Below are 18,151 nucleotides of genomic sequence, written 5' to 3'. Positions count from 1 at the left end.
ACGTTGTTTCAGATATAACCTGTTGAAGAGGGATTTGGTCATGTAGAGCTCCCCAAGCTTCTTCCAAATCGAAGCAGCAGACTGCTCCCTTGCGACTTCCCTCAATACCTTGTCGTCAAGGTTTAAGATGAGGACACTAATTGTTTTCTTCAAGATCTCCAACTGCTTTCCGGATGGCTTTTCTTCAAACTTGGTTTAATCGAGCGCATCATCTATTCCCTGATGCGTGAGTAGAGCCTCCATTTTCACCTTCCATAACCCGAAATCATTTTTCCCATTGAACTTTTCGGTTTCATACCGCGCCATCGCCATCAATCGATTCCCACAAACGGCGCCAATTGTTGATTTTGCGATGAACAACACGAACGAAAAAGAAATAGACACAATGATTTTACGTGGTTCGACGTAAGTCTACATCCACGGAAGAACGAGCACTCAATATTATTTCGGGTTTAGTGAGTACAACTTGCTACACTTGGAATCAAGAATTACAAAATATGTATTTTGTGGCATCTTGGCAGCTTAGAAACAAAATTGCTGGTCAAATGTTGGTATCGTCTCCATCGTCATTAACCTTTCCCGGAGAACTTTCAACCTTATTGCAACTCGAACGTAGGCAAGACTCCATCAGTAACCAGATCCAACAGTTGAAGACTGTTCTTCAGTGCCCGCAGCTCCATCAGACAGGAGTTTCTCGGATTTGACCTCTGCCAGGGGAAGCTTTATCTTGGGGGAGAGCCTCTTCGCTTCCTCGGTTGAGTATATATATATCTTCTTTACCATGGTGCAAAATTCACTAAAAATCATGACAAAGTATTAGCATTTGTGGTATGTATGTCCGGAAAACAGGTAAACCTTTGCAATGCAAACCAAATTTACACAAACACAAGAGAGAAACAAAAGGCATTTGGAGAAGCATGAACATGATCACAATGAATGATGTGTTTGCAAAATTTGAGAAGGAAAACGATGCAAAGAACACGAACAGCCTAGCTTGAACAGGAATAAGTCAACTATGTAATCTCTTACATGATTTCTTCCATAGAGAATGATTAGGCAAGTTAAGACCATTGCAATGTTGATATAAACCCTAGCAGCAGTATAAGTGCCCCATAATATGATAAGCCATACTAACAAACAGAACATATTGATTATGGAGGTCATAAGAACACTAGAAGTAAATTTAGACAAGTAAGAGATTTAGTAAACAATATTTGAAAAGAAAGGTGAGAGAATCAAGTAAATTCGACTCAACTGCCATGGGTCATCTCCAACCATCATCATGTCATCCTCATCATCAGTGTAGACAACTTGCCATTTCTTGGTTGAACCAGAGAGCTCCCCTATAATTTCAAACATCTCTTCGAATTTCTTGAGCAGATCCTCATAGCAATCAAACCTAGTCAGGTCCACTGCTCTGCCAACAGCAATTCCTTGCATGTGAACCTAAGTAATTCATGAACATACATCATTCAAAAATCCAGTATTCTAAGTTCTAATCAAACAAAATAAAGTGCAGTCTGCTCCTCAAAATTTAATCATAAATATTTCTTAAAGCACGCCTACTATGCAAGTATTTGTTAATCTGTCATAAGTTCTAGTTTAACAACAGATGAAGTACTCTAGACTGTAATTACAACACCACCATATCCAACACAATAAAATAGTAGTAATCATTTTGCAGAACCATAGCCAAACAAGAAGGCGCAGAAGAGCATAATCAGAAAGTGATCCAAGATATGCTACTTTCAGTTGGACAAATATCCAATAAGGATCCTAGAGGAATTCCAAAAAGATATGAAAACCTGACTAGCAGCCCCAACCGGCCCAGCCCCAACACTCTATATTCTGGTTTAAAACAAAACTAATATTGAACATTTCAGTTTAATCTCATTGTTTATTAACAAGGCAGTACATGTAATGAAAGAATTACCTTTGTGCAGCTGCGGATTTGCCTGTTGTGTGCATCATGAGGGGATCTAAGGCATGACTTATCAGGATCACAACTGGCTGAGGGAGCGTGAGATGGGTTACGGTCTGATGGTTCAGAATGTTGATCATAATCAGCATACAGAGGAACATGAGAATCCTCAATAGCTGTTTCAGATTGAATGGCTGGTGATGTAGCTTCAATAGAAGAATGGTCAAGCAACTCGATTCCAAACAGCCTGCAGCCATTTGCCTGCCTTTTTTCACTGGGGGGAGCAAATGACTCTGCAGCAGTTTCTACTTGACTAGGCTGGTATACAGACTTGCTAGAGACCGGTACCAAGTTCTTACTAAAATTGATTCCACTAATTTTGGTTCCATCGCTGATCTTTGGCGATTGAAACGTGTCTTGACCACGTGATGGATCACTACAGGCAAATGCTGATGGGGAGTCAACTGTTGACTTCCAGATACCTATTGAGATTTATGTGATTTGTTAAAAAGCATATTGCAAAATGTATTATTGATTATCATCATCATTAGATATATGTATGCCTATATATAGGGATGTATTTATAGAGAGAGAGAGAGAGAGAGTACAAAGTGGAGATGGATCTTGCGCTGGCGAAGGCAAAACAAGGGGTCGTGCCCGCTTATTCCTTTGTTGAGTCTGTGGGTTTGGAGGAATTGCTGCAACTAGGGGTTCTATTTCCCATGCTGAAACTCTATCTGGACGTACTATGGCCGAAGGTTCATCCCATTGGACCTGGACATGTAAAAATAAACAGAAAGATTAAATGTTTATTGCCATCCAAATACAGAACTTAGCCATCAGCCAACATTTTACTTATAATCATATAGCAAATACACCACAAGAGCAAAACATCATGCCATCTTTATAGAAACTATTTAATCAAGGGTCAAGATGAGCAAAGCATGGACCTCCCAACAAGCTACATTGAACGCTAATAGTACCTTCAGAGATCTCCACTCAGAATCAGGCCATCGAGAAGTAGCATTGTTATTTCCAACGCCAACGATAGTCCCACTGAACCTGCATTAACATGAAAGAATGGGTGTTGCAGTCAAACTACACATTACTCATGACAAGTTCATCAGTAGTAATATTACCTTCTTTCAGGTACCTCTTCACCTTCAAATCTCATCTTAAATCTCATCCCTACTGACAGCTTGAGATTTTGAGCTTCCAGATACTTGTTAACACTTACTATAAATTCAGATCGACTAGTCCTGATCACAAATAATTGCAAATTCATAATGTAATTATTGAAAGAAACCAGTGCAAAGAAGAGAATGGCAAGAGCATAAAGTGCTGAAACAGTCAAACGTAACATCTTGGGTATCTGACCAAGCCAATGATAATGAGAAGGAGCATGTCATATGAAAAATCTATAGTCCTTTCCTACTGTACATTGAAAAAAAATGTTTCGAGGTTAAGCATTATAGCTCCATTAGGGGTAGAAAATGGAACATGCTGTTTTACCATGAGATCATTTCATTTATCATCATTTTTAGTGTAGTCTTAAAACTAGAGCAACATTAACATACTAAGGCACGCACCAATTAACCTTAGTTAGTTTATGACAGGACGAACTACTGTTATTCACTCCTTGCAAAACATCAAAATAGAAAGAGAAGATCTAATAACCTTGGTTTATAAAAGACTGAAAATAAGGTTCCAGTCGAGATGGCATGTGAGGCAGTTGCAAGAACCCCAAGATGCATGCTGTGACTTGATATAACAGAAGATGGCATGTTGTTTGCTTGTCTCATAAGCCTGCGTACACCTACTCGGAGATCCCCATTTTCCCCTCTGCCAAAATATAAAAAAGAGAGATTATTACTTTTATCTAATGATAACATGAAAAGAAAAATCAGTATAAATTAATATAGAAGTACCTTAGGAAGATAAAAGCATCTCCAGCAACCAGTTTTTTTGCACTGACAAACACACTCCAGCCAGTAGTTAATAAGTGACGCCGTGGTTGACCTGAGAATAACATCCGTCCACATTATTGCGGACGACAGCTGGTTTAAGCACTATAGTGACGGGATTTTCTAGTTCATCCCAATGCAAAACAAATAATAATTCACATAGCAGGTTTCCCAGTGTAGATGTCTTTTGTCTAAAACGTGTGCATAAACAACAGACAAACTTCAGTGTGCAACAAGTCACAAACAGATAATATAGGAGCAGCCCATTCTGATCAAATCTTCTCAAATAATACATGGAGTACCAACTTTTTTTCTGGCATTCACATCACATCTTAAATTTAATTACTTACTTTTAAAAGGATATTTTCTGAACTTAGTGGACTATCTCATCATTTAAAGTCGCACCATTATGAGTACAGACAACTATGTAACTATCCTGCACACTATAAAGATTTCAGTTGCTAGTTTAACACTGGGCCAAGCTAATGCCAAGTCACTACAGGTGGAAATGATTATAACCTCGGAATATGTGACGGAAATGCCATTCATTCCCATGAAGATCAGAAGCCACCAACTCCTGCCACGGTGGTTGTTGAGACATATCCTGCAATTTACCATCCCATGAGTAGACAGATAGAGACAAGGAGGTTCGGCATTTAAACATCCATATATTCTCAATTTCTTACCAGTGGGGGCAGACAATCATCGGCATGCCTTCTTAACACCGAGAATCCACCATGGGTACTGGTATCAGAAGCAGTGAGAGTCTTACAAAATGAATGAACAGTGCTCTTTTCAGGCTCTGGTAGAGGAGGATCAGGACTTGTGACTGGACTTTGCTGATACACCAGAGTACCAAATACCACGACTTAGTGTCAATGTTTGAAATGCTATACAAGCAGTGGCTAGAATAAATTGACTAGCCTTTCATGCTAAGACTAAAGAAAGATAAACCAATTTTCAATTATTCCCCTTTTCTAACATAGACTCAAAACAAGGTCAAACCTTTGAAACAAAAAAAATTTTGCTCATAGGTCTGAGAGTCTATCTGCTAATTATTAGCACAAGCTAACAACTCACATATCTTCACGTAGCATAAAAAGATATGAAAATCCTTCAGCAAACAAAACTCTTCCTAGCATTACTAACACATATGAGCTAAATTTTTACAAACTAAGAACTTAAATCCAGATATATTGTGCTAATTCAACATATCTGTCTAATTCCCCACCCAAACCAGAACTACAAGCATTGCCACTCCAAATCCAAAAGAGGAGCAATTCTTGAAGGAAAGTTAGGAAACAAAAGAAGTAACTTTGTGAAAAGGCATCAGTGTTTACATCGTGTTCGGGAAGAAGCGTTATTTGAGCATACACCTCATCTGTGTCTGGTTCAGCCTGAAATTAAATAAATAAGTTACTAAAAGTAGACATGTGGGATGTGGCAGAAAAAAAAGGCTATCTTGCACACAGAGCAGCCTTATATGAAGTACAGTTGATCGAACATCAAATTAATAAGAATTTTACCCGAAGTTGAACATTCATCACTTTGCAAAGGATTTTACTGGGTAAGTTGAACGAAGGAAGTTGCTGATCCAATCCCTGATGTGTAGATGCTTCGAGCTAGAAGAAAGGCAAAAAGAAAATATTTAGGAATAATGATTGGCAACTCAGTTGATAGATTCTGAAGAAAACAACATCGCACTCCGCAGAATATATTAGATAATGGAAGGGCTAAACCAGAACCTGTTCCATGTGACCTTGCGGAAAGTAATAAACTCGTTCATTTTCACGAGGAACGCTGATAAGTGGTCCAGCACAGGCATGCCAAAGTTCTTTATACAAAGCTTCATTCGGAGACCCTGAAAATAAAAAAATCAAAAGAAATGAGAAAGACAAAATGGTGCAATCACTGAACTTAATACATAAATTAGCAAACTGTTATGGCTACATTTCTTATCAGTGACACTGGAAATATATTGTCTTTAATCACCAGTGACTTATGGGTGACTCATGGCTATTAAATCCAGAGTCCCCCCCCCCCCTCCAACGCAATAGTCAATATAACATCACTGTTTTTTTGTCAGATATCACCAATTCACCGTAATATTCTACTTTCAAGCAATACAAAGGTGAAGCTCTAGCTACCAAGGTGAATATTTCATGCTAGTACAACATCACAATGAATTCAATGATGAATAAATAATCGATCATATAAAAACAATCAAGTAACTACAGATTATCCGGCAGGTTGGAAGACAAGCGAGTTAATAAGGAACTGTATGATGGAAAGGGATAACCCTCTTGTGGCGTGAGAACTATTGCGAAACACCCAACCACCTACTAGAAGCATTAATTTCACAATAAGTATATTGTTTCATGATCAAAAAATCATACCTGTGGGTGGGATCCCTCCAGCTAACTGATTCGCAGCAAGGTGTGCCATTATAAAACAAACGCAAAACTCAATGTAACGCCAATATCCAAGTCTGTGATTCCTCTAGTTTGCTGTCGACGTCGCATGCACTGAATAACATTAGTATATTACTTGCAGAAAATGGAAGATATACCTCTATTGCTGAGAAGATATAAATGAAGTGGCAAATATTTCTATTGCTGGGAAGATATAAATGGGCAGAGTATCAACTCATACCCAAATAAGCAAGCCCTTAGTTAAGCCTCAAGCCTCACACTTTTGGCGTGAGATGAGGCATAAAAGTTTGTCTACACCACACCTTATCAAATGCAAATCACATAGATGGTGTGACCCTTCAACAGGATGCAACAGCTTGTCTTTTAATCCTTAAGTTCTGGATAATTATATCGGCAAAGCACAATCAGATACTTTTTCTCAATGCTTTCGAAAGATATCATTACTTCATCGACTATCACACTAGAGCATAGCAGATAATCAATAAAAGTAACTTCTTAAATCAAGATGAAATTAAATATAATTCTAAGCCGAACAGCACTCGGAAGGAGCAAGACCGTCACTGAATTTGGTCATAAACTCATTCATTGACTCTGCTCAACATCTTAACAATAAAAGTATATTCTTCTTATCCAATCAAATTATGACAGGCTTATATCAAGAAAAAACGGCAAAACTCATCTCATTTCACACTCAAGCAAGTCAAATTCGACGGCTAACTAAACTGACCATGAAGGAACTCTCAGAACAAACGCAAAACCCTCCAAGGAGAGATCCAACCAGTTATTAAACCTATTTCACACCAGCGCAACTCAAGATTCCTGCAATTCTACCACATCCAAGCACGTGCTCAATTTTTCCCATTTAATTTTAGCATGTATATGCCGTATAGACAATTGGAGAGGCACGATCAAATCCGAATTAGAGAAAAATCCTAGATCAAAATAGAATAGAGCAACATACCAAATCAGACGCGGCTTTTTCGGAATTTGATGCGCACCGAAACCCTATGAAAATCAGCAGTTGCCATATTTATCCTGCAATCATGACCACGGTCCACGGGCTTCTCCTTCACTAAACTTGAATAAGCAACTTCACAAGCTAAATCCAGCTCCGGATTATCAGTATCTTAGGCTATTATCACGCTTTAATGAATATAGTATTATTGATTTTTTCCAAAAAAAAAAAACAAAAAAAAAAATAAAATGAACCACAGAGAGACAGAGAGAGAAGGGGGGATGTTGGGGAGGATGGACTTTGCTTGGTTGAAGCCGACAGTGCTGGTTTATTTTCTCTCTCTAAAACTATATTAAATATGTACATATAATATGTATGCATAGATGTGTGTGTGTATAATCACGTATGTCAAATTAATAAATGAAGCATTACCGGTTTAGTACGCAAATTTAGATTACCTAGTTATTAGTAACAGACAAAAACTGTAACACAAATCACATACTACTACGTGTTTATTTTCAACAAGCTGAATTTCTTTTAAATAATAGGAGTACTACTGTTGAATATGAATTGTTAACGCAATTTTAAAAAATTGTGTGATTCTGTTAGTTTTTCATTTAGAGTCTAATTGTATGTTCTAAGTTAATAGTCTAATTGTATGTTCTAAGTTAGTATTCTTTATAATGTTATGATTTGATTATTAAGGAGTGAGAACTTGAAAAGCAAAAATACAGTAGTATCACTCTCTCTTACACAAAGAGATTGTGTTTTAAAAGGTGTTAGTACTGTAATAGGAGTACATCCCAAAACTTGTAAGATTTGGTTTTTTTAAGTGATATTTGCGGTTTCTGATTCATACACCAAACACTACTTCTCCCAATTTTGGTAAAATGGCCATAATTTTCTCTAAAACCCCAATTGATGCTTGTACAAATTGTTTTGAAGATTGACACAATATTAGTGTTGAAAATGTGATTATAATTAAATATTGTTTCATTTAAAATTTATCAAAACAAACAATTCATATCAAATAAATCATGTTATATCCACCCAAATCAAATGAAGTCTGGCCTAAAAACGTGTGAAATCCTTATGGATCAATATATTGCCGTTTTACAAAATCAGCTATGTTGGGTATATTTGTTAAATTGGTTTCAACATCATAATTTTGCATTTTATCCCATTCCTTTGTTGTTAAAACATACTGCTATACTCGATCTACGTAGCAACTAAATTGAGATTCTTTAGAAATGAACAAATTTATTTATAAAAAATTACATTGCATATTAAATTAGTACTCCGTATAAATTAAATCATGCAAATCGAAGAGAAAATATCATCTACAACCGAGCCTCATTCATTGAATCATCAAGTCATCTATCCGCTCACAAGATCTTGCAATTTCAACGAACTTGGCTTCAACTGAGAGTTTCCATCAATTCTCGACAAATAGTAAACCTCGCGTCTCTCTACAAGAAATGACAGTGATGTTGTTGATTAAAAATCACTAAAACATTATATGTTAAAATAATATCACGTTGAATATTCATGTAAAATAAATACTAGTAATACATATCAAATCATATAGCATTCCCTACTTATAATTTGTTAAAATTTAAAAGCAACGAAGCTCATGAATAATTGACGTAACACCATCTGTTTTTTGAGATAAGGTAATCTAGTACTCCTTATATCTATTAAAAATAGAAATTCTTTTTTTTATGGACTGTTTCCTAAAAATATAAAAAAATTTTATTAGAAAATTAAGAGCATCCTCATCCGTGCTCTTAGCTAAGAGCACGGAGGTGGGCCCGAACCCACTTTTACTCCTTGTCCTTAGCTAAGAGCACAACACCCACATCCGTGCTCTTAGCTAAGGACAAGCTCAAGGGTCCCACCATTCTATTATTCAATTTAAATACTCCAATTATTAAAAACATTTCTACATTATAAAAATACATTAAAAAATAAAAATTACATAATTAAAATCCTAAAAATAAAAATTACATAATTAAAATACTAAAAAATAAAAATACATAATTAAAATCCTAGAAAATAAAAAAATACATAATTAAAATCCTACAAATTAAAAATTACACACGTGGAAGACTACTCCTCTAACCCCAATTGCCTCTTGAGACCCCGGATCATTTGCTCATGTGTTGCAAGTTGCTCCGGAGTCATCTTAGACGTATCGTTCAAATAGAGTTGGCCCAAGAGGGTCCACAACGAGTTGTTCGGAGGTGGAGGAGGCACAAAGGGAGCCGGGAGCGGGAGCGGGAGCGGTTGGCCGCCGCCTTCTTCCTTCCTTGCGGGCGGGAACTGCTCGGGCCAGCGTCGGGGCTACCCAAGTTAGTTCCGGCAAGCTGGGTAGCCACATCATCGGAGGCGCCGTCGGATAGGGCTACCGACCTTGACCGTTTGCTGGAGGAGCTGGAGGAGGATGCAACTACGCCACCCCTATACTTCGGATGTTGGCGCCCCTCCTGCCAACAAGCGAGGTACTTGAACGGTTTAAACTCCAAGCTTTGGTAGGTCGCCAAGGCGGCACTGATGATGTCGAGCTCGCTCTTGCTGCGCTCCCCGCCGCCCGCTCTTCCTGTTGGAAGTACCCCTGGAACTTACCGATCTCTAAGTTGCATCTGAAGATGCAATTGCGCACCATACTATCATTGCGATAGATGGTTCCATCCGGGCGGGTTTCATTGTAGAGGCGAGTGATGCGCCACCAATACGTATCCCCGGTTTGGTTCGTGCTGACGTCCGGATCTTCGGAGACTGCCAAATAGGCTTTGAACATCGCTATCATCTCACCCGGAGTGTATGGGGTGCGGGTGCCACGAACAGGAGGAGTAGGAGTAGAAGTAGGAGTAGGAACAGAGTTGCTGCTCCCTCCCGATCCGGGTTCGGGTGCCCACCCGATCCGGGTTCGGAGTGCGTTTAGGTCGTGCACCGGGTAAGGGCGGTAGCCACCTGGAACTTGCGAACCTTGGGATTGAGGAGGAGCCGTAAATTGCATTTCCGGACTAAATCCAGCCTCGGAGTCGAACCAATCGTGGTTCCAACCGCGATTGCCGGAGGGGTGATCGCCGGAGCCGGACATTGTGTAGTGTGGTGGGAATTTAGATGAGAGAGTATGAGGAAAAAAGATGAGAGAATGTAGATGATGATAGAATAGATGAGAATGTGATTTTTTTGTGTTGAAGTGGGGGTATTTATAGATGAAAATGTGAATTTTGGGGAAAAAAATTAAAAAATAAATTAAAAGTGAGATATATATATATATATATAATAAAAAAATATTTTTAGCCTTAAAAATGTTCACCAAATATTGCAAAAACAAATAAAACAACCATAGCACAGTAGTACTCCATACAGTATTAAAAAATGGATCTTAATCAAATTAGTCAAGTTAGCGATGTTCCCCAAATATTGACAATATCTTGTTCCCGAATTTGAGGTTTCCCCATTTCAAATTTGAAGCCGAATTTGAGACGTTATGGTTTTCGCCATTTCAAAGTTGAAGCTTAATTTGAGACGTTTGGTTTTCGCCATTTCAAATAGTACTGTCCTTTCGTTCAATTTAGAAACGAGGAAAAGAATTGGAGAAGATGATTCTCAGATGTTCAGAACGCCGCAGCCGAGGAAGAGGAGGGCAGAATCTCCGCCGCAGAAAGACAATAACGCCAACAACAATACGCCTCAGAGCACCAATTCTACGAGGACTTGCCGGTGCCGGAATATTCGCATGACCACTGGATTCCAGTAACCTCTGCACCTATCAATGCCGGCTGATGGTATGCTATTTTTGTGCCCCGTCAATTCGACAACTCACCTCCGTTTATTTTACCAAAACTTCTTATATTGTTCGGATCATATTGGTGTATTTTGATGATGTTTTTGTTCCGTTGTGCTTCTAATGATCGATAGTTCATTTTCCAGGGTCAAATTTAGTGTGTTATCCCGCAGAACAGTGGTTTATGTTACCCAATCCATCAACACATCGTATTTAATATAACCTCATTTTGGAAATTTACTACTATAAGTTTTGAAAGTTCCCCAATCTCGTCAATATTAGTGTTTAAGTTGGTTAATAGCATACTTGAGTTTCGATCCATTTGTTTTTGTGATCCGATTGATGTCTTTGTTTTAAAAATTTGATTGCGTTTATTTTGGCTCACTACACTCGGTCTTGCAGGTGAAATCAGAAATTTTCGATGCTCTAAGCAGTGCAGAAAAACAAGCACATGATAATAATTTAAATTTGAAACACTTAACGAGGATTTTGATAAGATTGTAATGCGCTTATGGTGTAATGTAGACTTTAATGCACTTATACGAATTCCTGGATTTTTAGATCAGTTTCTTCCCCGTATGATAATAAGCTATGATTCCAATTCAACAAATCCCTTTATATCATCTACCATAGGGCAGCTACCTTCAGTCACAGTATTTTTTTTATTAATTCTTAAAAGAATGCAATCTTCTTTGTTTCTGATGAAGCAGAATTTAAAAAATTCAATTAATCTTCATTGTTGTTGGAATTAATGAAGGGAATTTCACCATTAAGTAAATAGAGAGAGTATTAAGTAGCTGATTTGCAATAGATTTGTCAAAAATAAAATAAAATAAATAAATAAATATATAAATAAAAATTCAGAAACCTCTGCATCTCTGCAAATGTTGGAAAAGTCCGAATCATTGTTTTTTCCTTGTCATTTGTTATGTGCATGTCTTCATTGGTCATTATTACTTTATTAGTAGAATTATTCATCTACATTTGTGATTCGCTGATCACAAGCTTCTGCATCTCCGCATGCTATGAAGGATTTTCTATATTATGGTAGGTGTGGGTTAGGAACGGGTAAAATGAAAAAGGAATATTGGGGCTTTATTTTTAATTGTTCTGTGGTGATTTATGTAACATGCTTATATTTAAATTTAATACTTGAAAAACTAGATTGTAGCAAGTCATATTAATAAAATCTTATTCTGACTGATAAGTTTAATAAATGAGCTCTTTTTTGTTATAAATAACATATATGCTCATCATCATGTAATGGGTATTTATATCATGATGACTGAGTTACATCTTAAATTGTAGGTTTCTTATCTCAGTACATATGCATACAGTACATAGACATGCATACATTATATGAATATATGTTTTTTCCCAAAATTTTGTTATAAAAATCCACAACTAGTTGAACTAGTGATCTGATGGCCTAGTTGGTTTCGGTTTTAAAGATTACATACCTCTTCTAGCTTATGAACCTGTTAGGTTAAAGTTTCTGAAGTTGTTAACAGGGGTTACGATCACAACTCCCAATCTATAGAAAATAAATAAATGGTGAAGATATTGATGGGGCGCCGAAGTAACTCACGCCATACTTTCAGCAAAAGTGTTTTTCAATTGCTTTAGCTTTGATGATCCAAATGATTGGAATGATAAAGTACCTTACCATATTTATTTTTTGTTACTTACAGATGATTCCATAGTTATTTTTATTATCATAGGTTCATGCCATGAACCTGAATCCAAATTAAAAAAAAATTACGCTATTGAAAATGTCTACCAAAAATGTTTCCAGGTTTATCATCTTTCAAATGTGCAGTGCCTTACTCTAAATGTTTATCTTTACAGAATGATGGTCACGTTTCATTTGCTTGGTGAAGTGCTTGGAATGATATGTTATACCCTGAGATTCTTGTTACGACTAGCAGTTGATTACTTGAAGACTTTTAATTTGTTCTCCTCCTAGCGAGCTTAGAGAAGCTCCATTTTTTACATGCCTAATTATTGCACGATGGAAATGCTTGTCTCCTCAAACTCACATTGCTCTTTCTTGCAAGCTGTTTTGTTCCTCCACAAGCTTAACCCATGCAGCATTTTAATAATTTTTTAGAAATGACAATCCAATATAGTCTTTCAATTTCTTATTCTTCTTCCGGAAAAGTGAACATATTTATATGTACAGTATCTGCCGACATCCATTTCCAAGTAGATAAACTGTGACTATAATTCACCAATTCATATGTACCTGTTAAGATGTCGCATCTTTTTGCTTGTTTCTCTCACAATTTCTGTAGGACATATTATGACGATGGATTGCATCACCAAAAATAAATTTTGCTTCTTACAGAATCAGAGAGAACGAAACTCCTATAGAAAATTTTCAACACTGAGCAGGAACCAGCTGCTGAAAGAGGATGTGAACATATATTACAGGAGCAGCTAAAGAAGGAGGTCGATGTTTCTCAAAAACATCTAAGGAAACAACTACAGGTCATTCATGAGCTTGAGGTATATAAGTAGTGGAGCATGAACCATTGCAGGGCCTATATTTTAATAGTACAAAATCAGTTTCTTATCAATGTCTTGTCATACTGGTTTTTGCAAATGATTATAAGCCTTATAGGTCAACCACATAGAAATGCTTATGCTGTATGTTTTAGGGAGGGAAATCTGTTTATATGTGTATTCGGACCTGAATTTGAGTTAAAATTTTCTAAAAGATTGATAATTGTGTAATGTTTGAGAAGGGCTCCCACTCCATAGTTTCAAACCTTAGATACTAAAAGCCATTACTTTGCTCTTTTGTTATACTCCCTCTAAGCTCTAACCCCAAACAATCGCCCTACTGGACGCGGCTAGGGTTTTAATAAAAATGATTGGTCTATTGCAGGTGGAGAAAAGGTCTAACCTTTAAGTAATGGAAAACTTCTCTCTCTGGGCATCAAGTTTGAAATTGACCTCATTTGCTAACTTTATCTTTTGTCAGAAACTTTTTTAGCCAAAAAAAATAACTAAAAATTTAAAAGAATAATTTTTCTTGATGTGGGTTTTGAAGGAACATTATTGTTTGTAGAAGATCTTTACCAAAATTTCTTGTGATTTTCCATGAGGTTGCTTTCCGATTGCTATTTTGTTTAGTATTTTGTTCCAGCACTTGTAAATACCTACACTTTGTTTTCTTGGTCATGTTTTTTGTTCTCTTTGTAATTTCATACTTGGTTTTGTAGATCTGCGCAAAAATGATGAGTCGTCAGCGTCCAAAGCCGAAGAAAGAGCACACGTATTAGAGGAGAAGCTAAATGCGCATAAATAGGGAAAAGGGCCATCTTCAAAATGAGCTTATTCAAATGAGAAGTGATACAAAGCTGTCTGTTTCTAGAATAAGTGTGGATGTAAGTACTCTATGTACATTATTTATGTTATTTATAGATAGGTAGACATTGATATTTTATTGTTTTAATACTCATCACCATTTTGTTCAGCTTGAAAGAATGGAATGCACAGCTAAAAATGGAAAGGAAGGGTCCGAACTACTGAAGGTGCTCTTAGAAGGTGCTCTTAGAAGGACTTAGAGAGCGACTGGATCAGGTGACTAATTGACTGTTTCACTTGTATGGGGTTTGTGAATTAGTTATAGGGGAAAAGAATAAATTGTATTCATAACTAGGGAGTAGGGAGTAGAAAGGGAGTAAAAAATAGGGTTACTACTATGGTTAAATTTATTCCTAAAAGAGCAACAAGTAAATAAGGAACTAAATACAAAATATATTCTACAACAATCCCACTCAAGCTAGAGCATATCTATCGATCATGTCTAGCTTGATACAAAGTTTTGAAAGCATGCCCAAAATCCCACCCAACGGTTTAGTTGTCTCATGAAACACTAGGTTATTTGCAATTTAGATAGTTGCTTGATTACCACAACACATAGGTAAAGGTTCATTGAAAGTGAGCCCTAGTTCCTCAAGCAACTCTTTACCCCAATGATGCTATTAGAAATGGGCCACTTACCCTCTTAAAAAGCCTATATTTTAATATGATATCAGAACTGAGCAGTTACCAATTTTACCAATTTCACTATCCTGGTGAACATATAATTGTTGATGATTTCATTCTCTATCCTTCGGTAAAAAAATCAACTAGAGCTCGTATTAACCTAGTCTAGATAAGGAATCTCACCATTTCCTCCCCATTTTCTTCTTCTACAAGCCTTGTAGATAATAACCCAAGACACGTAAGATAGAAGGTCCAGAAGAAAATAAGTTTTGATATACCTTAACGCAATTAGTGGTGTATGATGGTAAATCATTTGGTAAAAGCTATGAGGGCAAGACACATTGAACTTTATTATGATGTCGATGAAGATTAATACATGTCCAAGGATGTCCAACAAGAAGAGGTCTTGGTCCCATGCAGTTTCCTAAAGAACCCAAATTATAATGGTGTGAACAATGATGAGTATATTACAAATACTAGTATAACATACACCGATATCTTGTACAACCACCTATCAGGGTCAATGAACCAAACGTTTTCCAACTCGTTATCCAAACTCGACTTCGTATCCTGTTTGTTTTGGACGGTATTATAATTCTTTTCTCCATCCATTTTGCACCAATCAATTTCTTTGTAATTTCACTTTCTTCGATGCTGAATTTCGAGAAATTGATGGGTGCAAAATGGACGGAGAGAAAATTGATAAATGATGCAAACCAATCAGGTACAAAGTTGGGTTCAGAGAACGAGTTAAAAAACGTTTGGTTCATCGAATCAATTGCTGCTGGTACAAGATATTGGAGTTTGTTATTGTACTAGTTTTTTGCATCATACGCCACTGATCAAACCATTGGAGTTTGGGTTCTTTAGGAGACTGCACGAGACCGACCATCTTCTTGTTGGACATTGTTTGTTTATGCGTAAATCTTCCTCGACATTATCTTGAAGTTCATTGGGCGTTACCAACGTAGCTTTTACCAAATGGTTTACGATCATAACCTAATTGTGCTAAGGTATGTCAGATCTTATTTTCAACTCGACCGCTGATACGGGCTAACATGCTGGTTGATTTTTTCCGAAGGATGGTGAATGAAATCATCAACAAATATATGTTCACTACCAAGTGAAACTAGTAATCGCTCAGCTCTGATATCATATCATAAATGAGACATTTAAGGAGTGAGTGACCCATTTCTACATGGTAGCAGAGCGGCCTAAGTTGATGATGATCTCTTTGTTTGCACATGTGAAGGTCAGATGTGCATTCTGGCTTACATGTACGGGGGCGTGTTTAAAACCCCCAATTCTAGTCCCACATCAACTTTTTGATGATCTCATCTCATGTATATATTCTTGGATAATCCTCCTCCCTTATATAGCCTTATAGGGGGTGTGTGGACCATTTCTACGAGGGAAATATCAAAATGTAGACTTCCTACCATTTTTTGATTTATCAGAATCAACGTCAAATATCCTTCAATCTTTAGATGATCAATTTTTTTAAATGACAACCTTTTTCCATGAAACTCAACACTTGGGAGTTGGGACTGAGACCATATTAGAGGAAGAACTTGGCTACAATGCCAATCAGGTCCACAACCTCAGGTACGACCTCTTCTACCACCACCAAGCAGAGTTTGTGCACTTGGCATTACTATTCTAGCTCATGAAGTTGTAAACTTATATTTCCTTTTCTTAAGATTACTTTCCATGTACCATAACTGAGCTTCATTCAGTGCCTTCACAGCGAATCTGACTGTGGAATCTTTCAATAAGCGTACTCTGTCATTAAATGCATTTCACTTCTCTTCGTCTGTGATTATTTCCTTACTGTAAAAATTTGGTTCACGCTCGGATGAATTAAGCTGTACTACAATTCTCTTTCACTTCTCTTCAATGGAATGTGGAGTTGATTTGTCAAATATTTTGTTCTCTTATGACATTTATTATTTGATCATCTACTTGATATAAGATGAGTTCTAGGTATAGGTTAGAATTCAAACTGAACCTCTCATTCTACTCAATTATGTCTTATATTTTCTCAAAAGAAGGACCTCAAACTGAACATCTTATTCCACTCACCTATTTCCTGTAGCTGAAAATGCTTTATGTTAAAAGTAAGATAAACTCCTTTATTTCAGCTCTTATTAGGTTAGAGTAGGTGTGAATAGCCTGATCCAATTTTTTATAGTGACATAGTAGTGATAGGGGTAGAGTGAAATGGAATATAAAGGAAATGCTCAGGTGAAGGTGGAAAGGGTGATAAAAGCAGAAGTGGAATCTGTGTGCTTACAGCTTTAGTTTCAAAGCTTGAGTTATTCTGAGATAATTGTGTTTTAACTGAAAATGAGAGTATGACTTGGACAATAGGTTATTCATAAATTATAGTCCGAATTTATCTTTTAAGTATGAGTTTAGAAACACTAAAAAACATAGCTTGTAATTTATGTTTGTTTTTCTTTAATTGTTGTTGTTACAATTTTTTTGGACTTAAAGAGGGTTTTTGTTGATCAAGTCTGTAGCTAAAGTCGGCTGAAAATTTTGAAATATAAGTATTGACAAAATGTAAGTGAAGGGCACTAGTATTGAGAGAGATGGTTCAACTCTAAGCATGTTAGCAAATGGGCATGGAATTCAAGCCACAAATTGTAATGGAAGAGAGAGAGGTATGAGCGTTGGTTGAATTTTAGGCCCAACTTTGTAAAGCATGAAGCAGTGGAAACATAAAGCCATTAGAGAAGCTCCTATGTTTGCGCGCACTTGGAGTATCATTGGGTTCCTTGAAATATGATAATCTAATCTATCCCATTTCAATTTGAAATTAAGGCTATTATTAACTTCCCAATTGTGGGTTGAATCGGCCGGTTAAGAACCGGTCGATTCCGATTCTTTACCGGAACCGATGTGTAATTTTAATCCAATTTATTTATAATTTTAAATAGTTCAATACTAAAAAAATAATAATCCAACATCTAGAAATATAACAAGTAATATCTAAAAATTCTATTAAATACACAAAAAAATACAAACCAACAATACAATAATATTCATATATGGATAAGTGTAATGCCAAGTGTAGTAGGTTGG

At 36.8% G+C, this 18,151-nt stretch overlaps 1 protein-coding gene and 1 long non-coding RNA gene across 8 annotated transcripts; one reads left to right on the top strand and one right to left on the bottom strand.

Moving 5' to 3' along the window:
* Window positions 1-416: 416 nt before the first annotated feature.
* LOC125221853 (auxin response factor 1-like) lies at window positions 417-7,595 on the bottom strand. 7 transcript variants are annotated; one of them, XM_048124155.1, is made up of 16 exons: window positions 7,279-7,595; window positions 6,282-6,410; window positions 5,631-5,746; window positions 5,412-5,507; window positions 5,226-5,282; window positions 4,572-4,724; window positions 4,405-4,489; window positions 3,850-3,940; window positions 3,599-3,763; window positions 3,061-3,180; window positions 2,905-2,983; window positions 2,530-2,695; window positions 2,281-2,403; window positions 1,934-2,214; window positions 1,256-1,446; window positions 417-796 (listed from the first exon to the last, which is right to left on the bottom strand). In XM_048124155.1, exons 2-16 carry the CDS (start codon window positions 6,328-6,330, stop codon window positions 628-630), a joined length of 1,941 nt encoding a protein of 646 aa, XP_047980112.1. In that variant the 5' UTR covers window positions 6,331-6,410; window positions 7,279-7,595; the 3' UTR covers window positions 417-627. The 7 variants fall into 7 exon arrangements, with proteins under 7 accessions (XP_047980112.1, XP_047980106.1, XP_047980110.1 ...); XM_048124149.1 differs by adding an exon at window positions 7,045-7,144 and having other exon boundaries at window positions 1,934-2,403; window positions 7,279-7,594; XM_048124153.1 differs by adding an exon at window positions 7,045-7,144 and having other exon boundaries at window positions 1,934-2,403; window positions 6,282-6,392; window positions 7,279-7,594.
* Window positions 7,596-10,688: 3,093 nt separating this feature from the next.
* Window positions 10,689-16,795, top strand: LOC125224409. Its single transcript, XR_007176874.1, has 4 exons — window positions 10,689-11,069; window positions 13,416-13,576; window positions 14,296-14,460; window positions 14,551-16,795. It is a non-coding gene; the product is annotated as an uncharacterized LOC125224409 (long non-coding RNA).
* Window positions 16,796-18,151: the final 1,356 nt, after the last annotated feature.

Source organism: Salvia hispanica, chromosome 4 (assembly GCF_023119035.1).
Source record: "Salvia hispanica cultivar TCC Black 2014 chromosome 4, UniMelb_Shisp_WGS_1.0, whole genome shotgun sequence".
NCBI classification, from domain to species: Eukaryota; Viridiplantae; Streptophyta; class Magnoliopsida; order Lamiales; family Lamiaceae; genus Salvia; species Salvia hispanica.
The sequence above is the reverse complement of the archived record's forward strand: the minus strand, read 5'-3'. Positions and strand labels throughout refer to the sequence as shown.